At 36.5% G+C, this 17,713-nt stretch overlaps 1 protein-coding gene across 10 annotated transcripts in view; it reads left to right on the top strand.

Moving 5' to 3' along the window:
* The window catches only part of Znf148 (zinc finger protein 148), a 115,745-nt gene that overhangs the window by 76,059 nt on the left and 21,973 nt on the right, over positions 1–17,713 (top strand). For all 10 annotated transcript variants that reach the window (XM_074073351.1, XM_020184190.2, XM_020184186.2 and 7 more), the window contains 3 exons: positions 1,251–1,376; positions 12,150–12,273; positions 13,758–13,841. In XM_074073351.1, the coding sequence (XP_073929452.1) occupies positions 1,251–1,376; positions 12,150–12,273; positions 13,758–13,841 (334 nt within the window). The remainder of the gene's footprint in view (positions 1–1,250; positions 1,377–12,149; positions 12,274–13,757; positions 13,842–17,713) is intronic.

The following is a 17,713-nucleotide window of genomic DNA, read 5'->3' as shown; positions in this document are numbered from 1 at the left end:
CCCCTGCCCCCACCCCCTCCCTTACCACCCACTCCACCTCCTCCCGCTCCCCCCCTCAATACCCAGCAGAAACTATTTTGCCCTTATCTCTAATTTTGTTGTAGAGAGAGTATAAGCAATAATAGGAAGGAACAAGGGGTTTTGCTGGTTGAGATAAGGATAGCTATACAGGGCATTGACTCACATTGATTTCCTGTGCGTGGGTGTTACCTTCTAGGTTAATTCTTTTTGATCTAACCTTTTCTCTAGTTCCTGGTCCCCTTTTCCTATTGGCCTCAGTTGCTTTAAGGTATCTGCTTTAGTTTCTCTGCATTAAGGGCAACAAATGCTAGCTAGTTTTTTAGGTGTCTTATCTATCCTCACCCCTCCCTTCTGTGCTCTCGTTTTTATCATGTGCTCATAGTCCAATCCCCTTGTTGTGTTTGCCCTTGATCTAATGTCCACATATGAGGGAGAACATACGATTTTAGTTGGTTTTTCAGTTGAGCTGGCAACCCGCTGTGATCCTTATCCTCCTATCTCAGCCTCCCAAGTGGGACCATAAGTTTGGGCCACCACACCTGGGTTGTTTTTGAGATTGGGCCTTGTTAATATTTGCCAGGCTGGCTTTGAACTGTGATGCATCTACTTCTGCCTCCTGAGTAGCTGGGATTATATACATGTGCCACCATGCCCAACTTGTTTTATTTTTATTTTTTTCTGGTATTGGAGTTCGAACTCACCCTCATATTCTTCCACTATAGCCATGCCCCCAGTCCTTTTGTTTTTAGTTTGTTTTTGAGGTAGGGTCTCCCACTTTTGCCCTCGTCTCAGCTTCCCAGGTAGCTGGGATTACAGGTATGAGCCACCTTGCCTGGCTTGTTTAGGAGATGGGATCTTGCTAACTTACTGCCCAGCTGGCTTCAAACCAAGTTCTCCTGTTTCAGGCCTCCTGACTAGCTGGGATTACAGGTATGTGCCACCATTCCTGGCCTTCCACTAGATTTATGATCTTTTCTCAGGACATCTTTAATCTTTTTTTGAGGTACATTTAGAAAAAAAAAACTTAGTTTCTCCCTCAGTTTATGTATTCTTGATTTTTATTTCTTAATTCTGTAGCACTCTACTTAGTTGGTGCACACACATATATAGATAGTTACTGTGGGAGCACCTATATGTAGGTTCAGCAAAGGATTAAACATACAATGGCTTTTTGTCACAATGGACTTTTTATGCTTTTCTAAAATCAGCTTTTTTTTTTTTTTAAACAGATAAGTGTAAAACAGGAAATTACTTTTACTGATGTATCTGAGCAACTGATGAGAGACAAAAAACAAATCAGAGAGCCAGTAGACTTACAGAAAAAGAAGAAGCGGAAACAACGTTCTCCTGCAAAAGTAAGAATATATTAAAGGTGGTGGTCACTAATCATTAACATCAAACTCGGTTTATCTTGTGGGCAGGAACCTGGTTGGACATTCAGGTAGATATAAAAGTCTCATGTGGTTTAGTAAAGTTGGTTTTTTCACCAATTTCCACCAGGAGGGAACAGTAAGGAGGGATTCATGCCTGCTCTGAGGTGGTGGGCCGTGGCTTTTAACTTTTCTGTCTTTTCATAATGTCCTTCTTTTTTTTTTTTTTTTAAATGAAGTTTTCTTTTCCCATGTGTCTCATTTCTCTAAATACTAACAGATGGTATGCAGGGTGTAACTTCTCATTCATATTAGCCTAGCTTATTTTAATATTAAGATTTCATTAAAATTCAGTACCAGTCATCAGGAAAAGATTGTGGGGTACCCGTAACAGAATGTAAGCTCCACGAGGGCAAGGACTCCGTTTTATTAACAGCTGCATGGCAAGAGTCTGGAGTAGAAGGCATAATGGGAACTTAATATTTTATGACTATAAATAAATGGATTAGTAAATAAACAAATGATCCAGTAAATACTAGGAGCTGCCAACTTTTTTGTTTTTCTCTGTAGTAAAGTAGTAATTGACTATATGTAATAGTTTTGGTGTTTCTAGTAATTCTGTGAACTTACTGCAATATATTTTCATATTATAGTTATTTCTCATCTTTTTTCCTTCCCTCATGTAGTGAAGCTTTTTTCTTTTTAAAAAAATCTTCACACCTTTTTTTTTTGATGGCTACTCTTTTGTATTTGTGATTTGAAGTCATAATCATCATTATTATTTATATTCTATACTTTTGGAATATGGTATGCTGGCACTACCTTGGAACAGGAGTAGCTCATTCTGGCTTGCAAGAACTGATAGCTAAAATTTCAGGAATTTTGCTAGTCAGTGGGCTGAAACCATTGATAGCTTATATAATTAGCCATGGTGGGAATATTTATACCATGGACTTCACCAAATGCTTCCCAATTCTCTCATTCCCTAAATGGTTGTTCAAACATTTACCAGTTTACCACTGTTTGTGGGAGATAGAAGTATGCCTGTAACAGACAGTTTTGAAAACCATAACGGTCTAAAATAATCCAGTTACATTTCTTAGAGATAACTACTTTTAATTTTCTGCCATATTCCTTTCTTCTTAATTTTTTTGTGAATATATATGTGTACATATATATATGTATGTGTATATATATATATATATGTATATATATATATCGAGAGGGAGAGAAAGGGAGATACATTTACTTAAAGTGTGTATAGTTATTTTTACACTTAAATTTAGCAATAGATTTTTTTCCCTTCAGTTTTTATTTATTTATTTTGTAGTGCTGGGGATCAAACCTGGGGTCTTGTGCATTCTAGGCAAAACCTCTACCACTGAGCTACATCATCAGCCCAGTAGTTTTTGTGAACATTTTTATTAGCTGCATAATATATTATCTTTGTTAGATCATGTTGTATTTAATGATTACTGTGTTGTTGGGAGTTTGTATTTTTTTTCATTGGCCATACTTAAACTAAGTAGGCAGGCCCTCTTATCACCTGAACCATGCCTCCAGTCCTTTTTTCCTGGGGCCAGCCTCAAAGTGTGATTCTCCTATCTATGACTCCTGTGTAGCTGGGATAACAGGCATGTACCATCCATCACACCTGCCTTGCTTTGTTGAGAAGGGGGTCTCAAACTTTTTGCATAGGCTGGCCTTAAACCATGATCCTCCTGAACTTTGCCTCCCTAGTAGCTGAGATTACAGAACTAGCCACAGGACCTAGCCTCAGGAGGTTGTATTTTTTGTCTTCATTTTAAATCATGATCCACTTAAAATATTTATGTATATATCATTGTGTGTTACTGAATCAAATGATGTAATTTAAAAAGTTTTTTTTGATAATGTTACTCCTTCTGGAAGTGTTGTGGCAGTCATATTTCTACACAAGAGGACCTGAGGTGGCTGCACTCTCTCCAGCCTTGAGTATCAGATTTTGCTTTTTCATAGTTCAAGATGGGAGTCTCATTATAACTTAAATTTGAGTTTTTTTAGTTTCAGTTATGTTGAATTTGGTTCTCTCATTTGTAATAGCATTTTATATTTTACATTTTATGAAACCCCTTTCTTTCTTTGGTGTCTTCATGTTTTTCTCCATGATTTTTAGATTACATTTTTGTTGATCTTTGCATTAAGGGATAAGTCAAGCTCCTTATATATAGGATAATCCCAGATTTTAAGGGAAAGGTAATACCTAAACTTTTATAGTGTGACTGTGTTATCTTGAGTTCACTATTGATTTGTGGGAAAATCTTTTTAAAGACTTTAAGTTATGATATATGTAACTTGTGGATTTTTCTAGCTGTTTCAGTATCATGTTTTTCTGGGTGTATTGTTCTGGAGTGTTAATATCTTTTTGAAATTCTGTCTAAAATCCAGATTATTATTTCCTGTTAGGTGTTCCTTGGAATCTTTATTTTGTGACATGTTCTAGGTGTTTTTAAATACAGGTCACATATTTAGAATTTAAACTGTTTTGCTCATCCATTGCTATAAACTCATTTATAATTTATTATTGTAGTATTTCTAAAAGTATTTGTTTAAGTATACCTATGTAGTAGCTAGATGAAAGATGTGATCTAGCTGGGAGTAGATCTTACTGGGTGTGGTGGTGTGCATCTGTAATCCTAACGTGTGGGAGGCTGAAGCAAGAGGAAGGATTGCCAGCTCTAGGTCAGCCTGGGGTCCATAGTGAATTCCAAGCCAGCCTGGGCTGCATAGTGAGATCCTGTCTCACCCCCACCCTTAAGAAAAAAAAAAAAAGACTTGATCTATTTTAAATATTAAACATATATAAGAAGACATTTTAGGGCAGTCTTTTTTGAGGGGGAGGGTGTAAAACTGGGGTTTGAACTCAGGGCTTCATGCCTGGCTTGCAAAGCAGGCTCTCTATTACTTGAGCTACACCTCCAGTCCAGTTTGCTCTGGTTATTTTGGAGATGGGATCTTTCGAATTTTTTGCCCAGGTTAAACTGCAATCCTCCTAATCTCTGCCTCCCAAGTAGCTAGGATTACAGGTGTGAGCCACTGATGCCTGACTTGGGAGAGTCTTTTAAAAGAAATTCTTAGAAGGTTGAAGTGACTAGAAGTAATACATAGCATACTGGTATGAGAATAACAAAAACAATTACTTTTAAATTGTTCTCACATGTTACATGTAACAGGACAATAACTATCTTTTACAGACACACACACACACACACACACACACACACACACACACAGAGTCTGTCAGTCTATGTACTCCACACACAGAGTCTGTCAGTCTATGTACTCCAGGCTAGCCTTGAACATGAGATCCTCCTGCCTTAGGCTCCTTAGTGCTGGGGTAACAGGCATGTGCCACCATGCCTGGCTGGGTGTGACTGTTTTTAACACTGATCATCAGTCTCCAGGTGAATGATTCTTATTTGTGTGGAGTTCAGACCTTGAGGTACCAACAATGAGTTGTTTTCTGTTTTCTCAAGAACATGTTAGGAAAGACATACTTCAGATTTTTCATTAAAGTAACTTATTCTGCCATTTTGTGTGAAAAGATGTTTATCTCAGGTTTATAAGCCCATGTATTTCTTGTTTTGAATCCTTTATAAAAATTTTTTAAGTTTCTCAAAAATTTGTTCTGTTATAAGTGTAACTTACATAAGGGGAAATTCTCCAGAGGGTGAAATGACTGGGAATGGGGGTGTGTGGATTTGAATTTATTACACTTCGAAGACTCCACTCTCCACCAACACATTTTCAAATCTTGACTTTTGCCATTATGAGTATTTTTAGCATGTGTTACTACTGTCAGATTGCAGATATGTACAAAAAATACAACTGGAGCAATGTGATAGGATTTTAGTAAGAATATCAGAGCTTATAAACATCCAGCTAAATATGACTCCCTTCAAGATAACCTTTGTGGTAAGAAATATTGGGTTGTTACACCATCTTTAGCTGTCATAGGTTTTCAGCATAATTGCTTTCTGAATCTTTGTCATATGGGAAAGCCTAGTCATCTTAAGGGAGGTTTAATACTTGAAAATTACCAAAGTATTCCGACCAACATTTCTGATGAAGAAGGGAGTTAATTGAATTAGGCAGTACTGTCTAGATCAAAGTATTGGCTGCACTATGGAATGAGTTGTTTTATAAAAATAGAAAAAGGGAAAATTTCTGCATAGTAGAAGCTTGCCCCTTTAAATGTCAAATTTCTTCTTTTGGGGGGAATGGGGGTGCTGCTGGATATTGAACCCAGAGTCCCATGTATGCTAGACAAGCACTCTACCACTGGAAACACCCCCCTCATTTCATTTTATCTTAAGTAACTACTGTTAGAATTTGTTTTGTATTGTGTTGTTTGCATTTTAAATATTCATAAATTAGATTATACATCAACTTTAAATTTCTTGGTGCTCATGAAAAAATGTGTGTTGAATTGGAGTCTTGTAGGAGGAATATTTTAGGGCTGTTCCTTCCCCTTCCACTCATGAAACCATGAAAACTTCTAAGTGTTAGACTTTTTAAGTATTTTGTTGTTGTTTTTGGTGGTTTTTTGGTGGTCCTAGGGATTGAACTCAGGACCTCACACTACAGGGACTCTACCACTTGAGCCACCAGCCCTTTTTTCATTGATTGATTTTCTTTTTTTTTTTTTTGAGGTACTGGGGCTTGAACTCAGGGCCTTCACCTTGAACCACTCTACCAGCTCTGTTTTTGTGAAGGGTTTTTCAAGATAGGGTCTCGCGGAACTATTTGCCCAGGCTGGCTTCGAACTGTGATCCTCCTGATCTCTGCCTCCTGAGTAGCTAGGATTATAGATGTGAGCCACTGGTGCCTGGCCTCATTGATTGTTTTTGACACAGGATGTTGGCTTTATGCCCAAGCTAGCCTAGACCTTTATCCTTATGTTTTACATTTCCCATTGTTGCTGAGATGACAGGCGTGCACCACCAAGCCCATCCATTGGTTGATAAGAGGTCTCGTGAACTTTTTGCCCAGGCTGACCTCAAACAGCGGACGTCCCAATCTCAGCCTCCCAAGTAGCTAGAAGTGTTTTTGAGAGCTTCTAATCGCTTAAATTGCTCATTCCTTAAGGACATGCTATTCATTTTTACATTACTATATCTGTGTGAGTATGCCACATCACTTTACTTCACCCCTTTGAATCTGTTTTTGTTCTGTAGTAGGGCCACAGATAGCTAAAGTTATTAGAAGTCTGCGTAAAGTCTGTATAGAAGCAATTCAGGATCAGTGCATTTATGTTTGTGGTTCTCCTTTCTGGCTCTGTGTTAGTCACATATAAGGCATTTTCAAGTTATCTAAATTCCCAGGCTCCATCCCTGGAGATTTTTACTCATGGATTTGCATATACTTTAAAAGAGCAAACAGTGATTATGATGTATCTTTAAGTGTGAGACTCGGGTCTTGATGTTAGATGTTTCTGGATAAATGAGGTATTGCCATTGACTTCTTTATTGAGGTACATGAATTTGGAGAAAACTTTTCCAACTCAGAAGGGTTTTAACAGAATTTTGGGGTTAACATTAATGAATCCTTAAAAAAGTCTTTTTTCATAAAGTATAATATTATTTTAGTCAGATACTGTATACATTTTATAGTCCTTTTCAAACTCCTTAACAATGGAATCAGAGGGCAAGGTACTTTTAATTCTTTTTTGATGGTGGGGGTGGTGTGTGTGTGTGTGTGTGTGAGACTAGGGTTTGAACTCAGGACTTTAAGCTTGCAAAGCAGATGCCCTACAGTATGAACCACACCTCCAGTCTATTTTGCTCTAGTTCTGGTTAATTTGGAGGTGGGGGTCTTGTGAACTGTTTGCCTGTACTGGCCTCAAATCATGATCCTCCAGATCTCAGCCTCCTGAGTAGCTAGGATTATAGGCATGAGCCACCAGCCCTCTTAATTCTTTTTATTATGAAATGTTCATTCAACAAATAATTTGAGTGCTTTCTATATGCCCTGTCTCTTGTAGGTGTTGAAGAAAGGACCTGGGTTTGTTTGTTAAAACTCTTAGGTGGTGTGAATAGAGATCGATTAAATTATGCTGAACATATTCCACATACAGACTATGAGTTATATAGAAAGTTCTTTTCCACATTCTTGCTACACACTGTAGTTCCCAGAGAAGATGTGAGATTTTGGTGTCAAAAAGATTTAAAATTAAGTAAGGAAGTTTTAATTAAAAGGTAAGAGGTAAATGTCATACTTTCTTCTACATATTACCTTGACTTAGGAAGAAGTAGCTTTGAGGATGAACTCAAAAAAAAGACTGGGTTGGGGTGAAAAAAGGGAATATGAATTAATACTTAGGAGAAAATGAAGAAAATTAAGAAAATAATACATTAGTTTTTTATTTATCTAATTTTCCCAGAGAGCTAATGTGCTCTGGGTAAGTTGTTTTCCACAGAACTGAATTCATAAAGAAATTCTGATGACATAAATCTTTTAGAAAATATCACATACTTCTTTAAGATTAGGAAAGAAGAAAATGACCCAAGCATTGTATGTACATATGAATAATAAAACAATAAAACTTAAAAAAAAAGATTAGGAAAGAAGAAAGAAAGAATTTTTTATAAAACTCAGGGTCATCGTGCTGAATATTAGTTGTGGTACTACACTTATTACAGTGAGTTTCATGTTTCTGTACTGTCAAAAGCTCACCATTTAAAAATGAAGTGTAGCCAGGAGTGAAATCTAGCTTAGAGAAACCATTAAAAATTCTGAAGAGAGTATGAGGATGGAATGTTAGCTATTGGGAGGATAGTCAAACTGATGGTTGCTGATGGATGATTTGTTACATGTTGTTGGAATTGCACTATTCTTAGAGAGTTTTAATAGCTGTTTCTCTTCACCTTTAGTTTTAATTTAATAAAAATCTCTCTATTACAATAAATGAGAATTTAAACTCTAAATTCTTTTGGGTGTTAGTGGCTTAGAAGTCAATTTCAATTGGTGTAGGAATGTATGATAAAACCCATAGTTATTAGTTTAAAATAGGCTTTAATAATTTCATCATATATAGAGAATGTGGAAAATCACATTTGCCTTTTAAGAGAGCAGTACTTTCTCTTTGAGGGGTGTCAAGTTTTAGTTATTCAGTGGCAGTGAGACTTGAGTGAAGTCTCTCAGTTGAATAGGCAAAGTTTAGGGCTTTGCATTATGAAAATGGATGTAGTGTTTAAGATAACCATCACATCTATCTGTCTGTCTATAGTCAAAAACAGATTTTTATCAAAACAAAATATTCCGATTGTAGACCATGGGATTAAGAAAGTAGATTAACTGAGCCATTCCATTTGATGCTGAGTTTTTTCCATGTGGAAAAATAGGATTTTGTAACTCTGTTTTGAGTTTATTAAACAGATAAGAAAAAAAATCACGTGTTTGGTATTGTTTAGATTACTACTAATTTCTCCTCTTTGGAAGAGTAGCGTTTGAATAATCTTTATAATATACCATATTTTTGGTGAAAAACCAGTGACACAGGCAAGATTCAGCATCCAAAGATGCTGTAGTAGGCATTTTAGGATTTAAAATTTGAAATTTCAGATTCTTCTGTTGTATTGGTGCTCATATGTTGCTGAAGGGGAAAAAAAGCAAAAATATTTTATAACACCAGTATCAGGTAAGATTGTTAAATATCTTGGGCAAACACATTAACCTAGTGGGTCACAATCTACTAAAAGATCTTGAAAGGCTGGAAACAAGAAAAGAAGCCAAGTCTATACTGAAAAACAAAGTTTTGCTTGTATTAATGTGTTAGCTTGTTCCACTAAGGGGCTTTGCTCTTTGCACGCCCAACTGTCTGTGATGTCTACTCAGTGATCTAAAGACAGAAAGATTGAAAATACCACTTTCAGCAGAGATTTTTTTTGTTTTTTTTACAAGAAGAATAAAGTGGTAAGCTGTGAGGGATGTTTGGTGTGGATAGCAGACAATTGTGTCAGTAGGTAGGTGAAGAGCTGCCGCTATGCTCCAAGCTCCCGTTTTGCACTCAGGTTATAGCAGGTAATAAAGCAGACAAAAATCATGTGGATACATTTAAAACAGATTGCAAATTGGAAGCGCCTTTGGTGACTGTTTAAGGCAAGGTAGATTTTGTCTGTGTCCTTCAAAGGTGTTTATTACTCTGGCTTAACAAAAGGAAAATTGAACATAAAAGGCCCAAGAATTTGATGTTTCTGCCTTTGTACTTTGATTTTGCCTTTGTATGCTAGATTTTTCCAGTGTGTGCACCCAGTAGTAGCTGTTTCATCCAAAAATTCCACCTGGAATTAAGACCTGAATCTACAGTGAATGCAGAATGACCTCCAGTCCAGAGAACCATGACTTGGAACTCCTTAACTGTCCATCAGGGCTTAGTACAGTCAGGAATTCCATTGGGTTTACAGTAAGCAAGTTAGGCCAGAGTTGGGCCTTACAAAGCCTATCCTTGCAGTTGCTGTGCCACAGAAAGAGATTGAACTGCCAAGGTTTTTGGAACACACTTAGATCTTGTTTGTTAAAGATATATGTGAAAGAAAAAAAAAAAAACCATGGTGCTATCTTTTAAATTGTTTTATATAAAATACCTAATATCTTTTTGTTGTTTGTTTTATGTCAAGAATATTTTGAATCATATTTTAAAAGATTTTTGAGTTTTTTCTTTTTGCATAGTGCTGGCTTGCATATTATTATTATTGGAGAAGTTGAAAAAAAAAAATTAAACTGACTGGCCAGAGATGAAACTTTCCATTTTCACTGTTCAGGAAGCTATGATACCCACTTCCATTCTTCTGCCAAATGTTTCCCTTCTATGACTTGGGTGCATAGACTTGAAGCATTGTTGACCACATTGGCAGTTTGCCCAGAACTCACATGCCCTACATAATTTGCATATAATTACCATTGATTTGCATGTAGTATAGGCTGAACTGTCTCCCTGAATTTACAGTAAAAATTATTTTTAAAGCTTAAAGCCTTATTTTCTTTACCTATGCCCCCTTTCCAGGTTGAAAAAGGCATCATAGCTGTGTATTTGCAGACCCTAGTCAGTTTCCATAATCCTTTGTATTTCTTAGGATGTTTCCCAGGTTTTCTCTTCCCTATGCTGTGCAGTTTCTTAGCTCGCATTCTGTATGCCTTTTACTTCCAATCTTGTTCCTTTCTCACCGGCTGTGCCCCTCCTGATCTTATCTTCTAGTTTTCTTTGCTTTTGCATATCATATTCTGCCGTCTTTTTTCTCTGCTCAGTAATGATAACAGGGATCATTTATCATTTTCATTCTGCTGCTTGTCTAATGAGAGGCAGTTAAATGTTGCATGTTGAAGAAGTTGTTGATAAATTAGAATATGTGGGGCTGAAGGTAAGCTTTTCTCTGGTAACTAGTCAGACCAGGTTCAAAATAGTCTCAATTTCAAGAATCCCAGGCTGATAAGGTTGATTTGTCTTTTTCCTATCTTCCTTCCCTATTCCTTTCTTTAATTTATTTATCCAACAAATAATAGTAGTTTTAGAATAACCTTAGAGATTCTAAACTGAAATAGACTCCAGATTCTACTGTAGGATAACCAGAAAACTTAATTTTCTTTAAAAAAAGAAAAAAAAATAGCCAGATGCAGTGGCTCAAACCTGTAATCCTAGCTACTTGGGAGGCAGAGATCTGGAGATTTGCTGTTAAAGACAGCCTGGGCAAAAAGTTCAGGAGACCCCCATGTCAACCAGTGATGGCACTGTGGCAGTACCTGTCATCCCAGCTACCTGGGAAGTGTAAATCGGTGGATCCGCTCTAGCCTGGCCCAGGCATAAAGCAAGACCCTATCTCAAAAGTAAAGCAACAAGGACTGGTGCCATGGCTCAAGTGGTAGAGCACCTGCCTAGCAAGTATGAGGTCCTGAGTTCAAACCCCCAGTATTAGAAAAAAAGAAAAAATTTCCCCCAAAACTGAAAAAGTGTAATATACAGGCACTTACATGTTTTTAAAAAATTGTTTTTAAGTGTATAGTATAAAGTCTTCTTCCTACCTTATCTCTTAATCTGCCTGGTTCCCCAAACATCACAACCAAGGCTGTAAACATTTTATGTATATATATATATATATATATATATATATGTATATATCCTTCTGAAGTAGTTTTTTATGCATACACAAGCAAATATATATTCCTATATGTATTCTTTTGTATACAGAAATTATCAAAATTGGATTATAAATCTCTTTTTTTAACATCAAAACCTGTGCACTTTCCATGTAAGTATATATAGTTTTCTCAATTTATTTTATGACCACATAATTTTAAGTTGTATTTGTTTTCCATGATTTACTTAACCAATCCCATACCGGTTGATACTTGGATCATGTCTGAAACATAAGACTTTTCCCCCTACATATATGTGAATTTGAAATTAATAATATACCTGTGTTCACTCTAGCAGAGAACACTTAGGGACTTTGGTAGCCATCGGCATTACACAGTAGGGGGCAGAATGGTGAGCTCTTACTTAACTAGCTTTGAAGGTTCCATAAATGATTTTTACTCATTCAGAGTCAAATTGTGCTTTCCTACAATTAAAGATAACTTCTAATAGTCTTTTCAAGATTATCTATGAAAAATTTTATAACCTCTGGTGACCATTGTTTATATTATCCTTTTTTTTAAAGTTAGTATTTAATTACATTTTAAAACTTCTTTCTTTTGTTTTTGCCTTTTTTTTTTTTAAACTAGATCCTTACAATAAATGAGGATGGATCACTTGGTTTGAAAACCCCTAAATCTCACGTTTGTGAGCACTGCAATGCTGCCTTTAGAACGAACTATCACTTACAGAGACATGTCTTCATTCATACAGGTATTGAATTAAAATGGGCTTATGGCCATTGTTATTTCATCTTTGTATAAATGTCATCCATTCCTAAGATGTAGCTAACCTGGCATTGCCAATCAGGCTTCTTACTTGTAAGGAAACCAGGAAAGACTTTACATGAGAAATAATTAACATGGATTTGTAAAGTTAATTAGTCTTAATTGGACACTTATTTGGCTGAGAGTGCTCCTTTTAGCTAGAGAAATGCTTAAAGACTGAGTTATTAAAAAGCCTACCAACATTCATTTTTCTGTGTGAGATACCCAAGCAGAGTTTAAAATGTGAATTTGGAAGTCAAATATAAAAACGTGATAGCTAAGGTCATGAAATTGTTGAGAACAGAACTAAAGACTGGTCACAGACCTTTGGAAGGCAAGCTAGACAAGTTAGATAAATTCAGGTGGGTGAGCAAGGGAGACAGAATAAGAGAAGACTGATGGACCAGGAAAGTATCTGGTGATGTCCCGGAAACCAAAAGAAGAGAATCCCAGGAAGGCTGTGATTAACCATGTCGCACTGTCAGAGGATTGAGAGGGGTAGAGAACTAAGAAAAAAAAAATACTTGGGATAGCCGGGCGCTGGTGGCTCACACCTGTAATCCTAGCTACCTGGGAGGCTGAGATCGGCCAGGTATTTATCAGCCAACCCGGACAAATAATTCTTGAGACCCCTATCTTCAAAATAACCAAAGCAAAATGGACTGGAGGTGTGGCTCAAGCAGTAGAGCACCTGCTTTGTAAGCAGTAAGAAGCCCTGAGTTTAAACCCCAGTCCCCTTTCCCTCCCCCCTCCTAAAATAAACAGAAGAACCTTAGGATAAATAGCAAGGAGATCACAAGTATTTTTTCAGAAAGCAGAGTATAAGGATCAAAGCACAAATGATTAGTGAAGAATTTGAGACTTGGGTAGACTACTCTTGTAAGGTGTTGTGGTGGAAGGGAAGGGGGGAGAAAGTGCCAAGGTGGATTGAAGCATGGCTTCTCAGCATGGAGCAGACCAAACAATACACTTCTTTAAAGGAAGGGCTCCAACTGAGAGGGAAAGTTTGAAAAGGAATGTTTAGATAGTTCTGAAGATGCTGAAGAAAACAGGTGAAAGGGCAAAAAGGGGTGGTTAGCCCCTGAGAGTAGAGAATAGGATTCCTCCAGATAAGTAAAAGAGATAGTTAAGGTTACACTCATGCTCACTGGTAGAGTGCTTTCTCAACTATTTTGAATATTTTCTTTTGAAGGCTATAGATCAAGTTTAGTCTCATTTTTATGTGTTTGTGAGAATATGAATTTTTAATCCTGGGAAAAAACTTGAGAGGAAATAATGCTCTGTTAAGTTAAAAAAATATATAAAAATTTTTATGAATGTTTTAGAATTTTCCAAAAATTAGGTGTCTAAGATTTATATTTCCTGAGAAATAGTAACATAAAGCTGTTGTTTTATCCATTAACTAATTTATGGATGTGAAATTATTTTAAGGCGAAAAACCATTTCAATGTAGTCAATGTGACATGCGTTTCATACAGAAGTACCTGCTACAGAGACATGAGAAGATTCATACTGGTGAGTGTTGCCACCCTTCCTGAGGTCATTAAAATGACTATTTCAGTTGTAGGGAAGATTTTTTTAAAAATAACAACTTGTTGCCACTTCATTGGTTTTGTTTCTTAAGACCATAAATCACAACTATTTTTTCCTTTACTAATGTTAAGTCTTGGCTTTAATGTCCAAACCCACTAAATTCCTTTGAAATAGTTTTATAATAACCTAAAGTAAATGTTTTAAGTGACAAAAGGAGGAAGCTTTTCTGAAATAGATGTTTCCTTAGGCATTTGAACAAGTTTAGGGTAGATAAAATTATTATTCATATTAATTAGTCTGTGGACTAATTAATTAACCTGAGCCCTAAGGGTAACCATACCATTCTATCCCACCCCACCCCCATTTCATAATATAGCTTACCATACCAAGAGAGATATAATCTTAAAATGTTTGGAACTGCCAATTTGTCAGTCAAATTGTTCATGTTTTTTAAAAAATATTTTGGAATATCACTATAAAAGAATCCATACTTTAAAAATTTAAGTTTCATTTTAAAGCAGGTATTTATCTGCAATTTTTGACAAATGTAAAATCAAGTTTTATAAGTTTGATTTCATAGACTGTCGACTTTTGACTTTTAACACCTTTAAGCATGGTAAAAGGTATTTCTTTAGAATTGATTTATAGTGTTTTACTTTTTAAGATCCAATGTAAGCAGAGTTGGTGAATGTATAGAACCTTGATTTTTACATTTGAATAGAATTGAGAATGATGGTGATAATATTAAAAATATTTTAAGTTCTTCATATTTCTGTATATTAAGTACTCAAGCAAATACCTGCCCACTTGGTACTTAGGTATGTTCTCATGGTACATGCAGAACCTGAGAAGGGATTCTTTGACAATTTGTTACTTAGTAACAATCTTTTTTCCCAATCACTTTGCTTTAGCTTTTCTTGCCCCTAAAAATATACATGAGTATGAGAACCAGTTTGTGGGACATTTGACTGTAATCCCAGCTACTCCATAGGAAGAGATAGGAGGATCAAGATTTGGGGCCAGCCTGTGCAAAAAGTTAATGAGAACTATCTCTAAAACAAGCTGCACACCGTGGCTCATACCTGTGGTTCCAGCTATGAGGGAAGTAGAGGGTAGGTACGAGGATTGAGGTCTGAGGCCAGCTTGAGCAAAAGGATTGGACAGCATGGCTCAGAGGCCCTGAGTTCAACCCTCAGTACTGCAAAACTTATGTGCAGCATGTCTGTGCACCTTGATTTTCTGCTTTTTAAAGATGATTTTGCAGTCACTCATTTCAGTTTTTAAGTAAATATTCATCACTTTCAGATGGAAGAGAATATACTAAGTACTGTAGGAGAAGACATAGTTTTGTGGATTTTGTGTGATTTATAAGTTCACCCAGTTTAAATTTCTGTGCAATAATAAAACCTGATCAGACCAAAATGAAAGTAGTTAAATATTTTCATATGTTTATTCTTACTCAGTGTTGATGATTTAGTTGTTTCTTCAACCAAAATTTACTGATGTTCTGGTGCCAGGAGTACAGAGAAAATATAAGGCAGTTTCTTTGGAGATACATATAAGCAAGCACAATATAATTAAGTGTCGTAGATTTTATACAAAATGCTCCCACGCTGTCTCTTGAAAGTTACTTAAGGAAGGCATCACAGAGAAGCAGCATGAGGCTAAGTTAAAAAATACAGTATATGCATGTGAATGGATGGGTAGGTGGGTGTGTATCTGACAAAAAGATTTTTGAAAAAATATTGATTGCATTCTGTTATTTTTTCATTGTAGTGAATTATTGGTTGTGCGTGCGTGCGCATGCGTGTACGTGTGCGTGTGTGTGAGTTTTGAGACAGAGTCTCTATGTAGCCAAGGCTGGCCTGGAATGTGTGATCCTCCTAAGCCTCCTGAGTAGTAGAGTCATTGGAGTGAACCACCACGGCCAGCCATGAAGTCTTTCTTAAAAGTACTGGTCATGATCCTATAATCCCACTGATTGGATAAACAACTGTGCTTGAACTTGGAGGAATCCTGGATTTAAGCAGGGTGTATTGGGTAGTTAATGTTTGTTGAGAATTTACTAAATACTGTGTACTAACCTGAATGTTTTCTTAAATATCTCACATCAGTCCTCACAGTCTTACTGTCTTCATTTTGTAGATGAGGGAGTAGCGGGAAACACACAGACCTTAAGAAACTTTCCTGAATTTATATAATCTAGTAAATGACAAGCCTGAATTCTAAAGTACAAGGTGCAGTCACTGACTACAAAATGGGACTAAAAGCAAAAATGTAGCTTTTGACCCTTTTGAGGTTTTATTTTCTTTTTGTTCTGTCAGGATGCCAATTATGGCTTAGCCTTTTTGCGTGTTTAGTAACATCTGAAAGGGGGTGGAAGCAAAGGCCAGAGTTCTCATGTTATAGAAAATAGTTTAGAAGAAGGTAAGGACTTCTGAGGAACCATGGCAAAGCAGTCAGTAGGATTCCTTTGCAGAGAAAGGTGGCTTTTGAAAACAGATTCAATTCTGCCCCATCATTGTGCTCTTCCTCCAGGCTTCTCTCCCCCAACCCCCACTGTACCCTCTAGGCAGAACTGATAAAAGGAGAATACATTTTCCTTCTTTACTTCATATTCTTGGTTCCTTTTGTAGATTCTTTCTAAAGACAATAAAATGTTTTTATCTTTCATTCAAATTATCTATAAACTACATCTATCTGGGATAATATACATAGAACCAGAAATACATTCGCCATCATTTATTATTCTGTGCTTACTGTTCTTTCTTTCATGTTCTAAATTGGTCTCTTAATTTTTGGAGGAGGGTAGTGCCCTAAAGTTTGTTCATATCAAGGCTTTCTCATTTTCTGTAGACTTTTTGTTTAAAAGAGTACATTTTAAGACTTTTAGGGCTAGTGATGTGGTTCAAGTGGTAGAGCACCTGCCTAGCAAGCATGAGGGTCAGATCAAACCCCAGTAACTGCCGTAAAGCTCTGTTTTCTTTACAGCATTCTTCATCCCTGCAGGTCTCACTATACTGTCTCCTATTAGTCCCACTTCTTTGCTCCGTTTGCAACATGGGTGAAAATCATCCCCTGCTTTGGCTGATCTGACCAATAAAGAAATCTTCTTGTGTGGCTTTTGAAAACCAAAAGCATAGCTTGATTTGGTTCTCAAATAGAAACATTTTTAACTTGCCCTGGACAGGCTGTCATTTAACTCTGTTCCTAAATTTGGGCTTATCTGTTAAATACTATTTTAGGGGAAAGTTCTTTCTCATCTAGAGGGTGATCTTGAAATTTTGCTTATAGCTTTATTTCTTTAAGGTTCTGAAAACTGTCACAGAGTAAATATCCTCAGCACTGCTCTGTTTTTTGGCAATTATGGGAGATGAGTATCTCTTTTTGGCTATTACATTCTTTGCTTAGCATATGTTTGAGCATGAGAGAGAGGATAAGGAGATTTGAGTCTGAGGTTGAAGACATTAATTCTGATTATTTTGTGAAGGGCCAGATTCACTGCTCATGTGGTTCTACATACTTAAGACGATACTTCATTATCACTGGCAGATTGGCTTTTATGTAAGTTTGCTTTTCCTTTGTATTTTCAAAATTCATATACAGACTAACTTAGAGCAACATAAAACCAGTTGAGTCCTTTTCTCCTCACCTTGTAGCCATTTTACTCTTAGAACATGCCACTCTTATCGTCAGTGTAAGGGAGGGACTGAAGAGTAAAAAACTTAACAACTTTTAATTTTACTTTGTTTTTGTAAGTTTCTCTAAACAGTCCACAGAATACCTATCCTGATAATTTGTTATCACAAATTATGGTTGCTTTTTACATCTGTGGGAATTTTTCCTATTTTGCT

Source organism: Castor canadensis, chromosome 5 (assembly GCF_047511655.1).
Source record: "Castor canadensis chromosome 5, mCasCan1.hap1v2, whole genome shotgun sequence".
Taxonomy (NCBI): Eukaryota; Metazoa; Chordata; class Mammalia; order Rodentia; family Castoridae; genus Castor; species Castor canadensis.
This window is presented reverse-complemented; position numbering and strand designations above follow the sequence as displayed.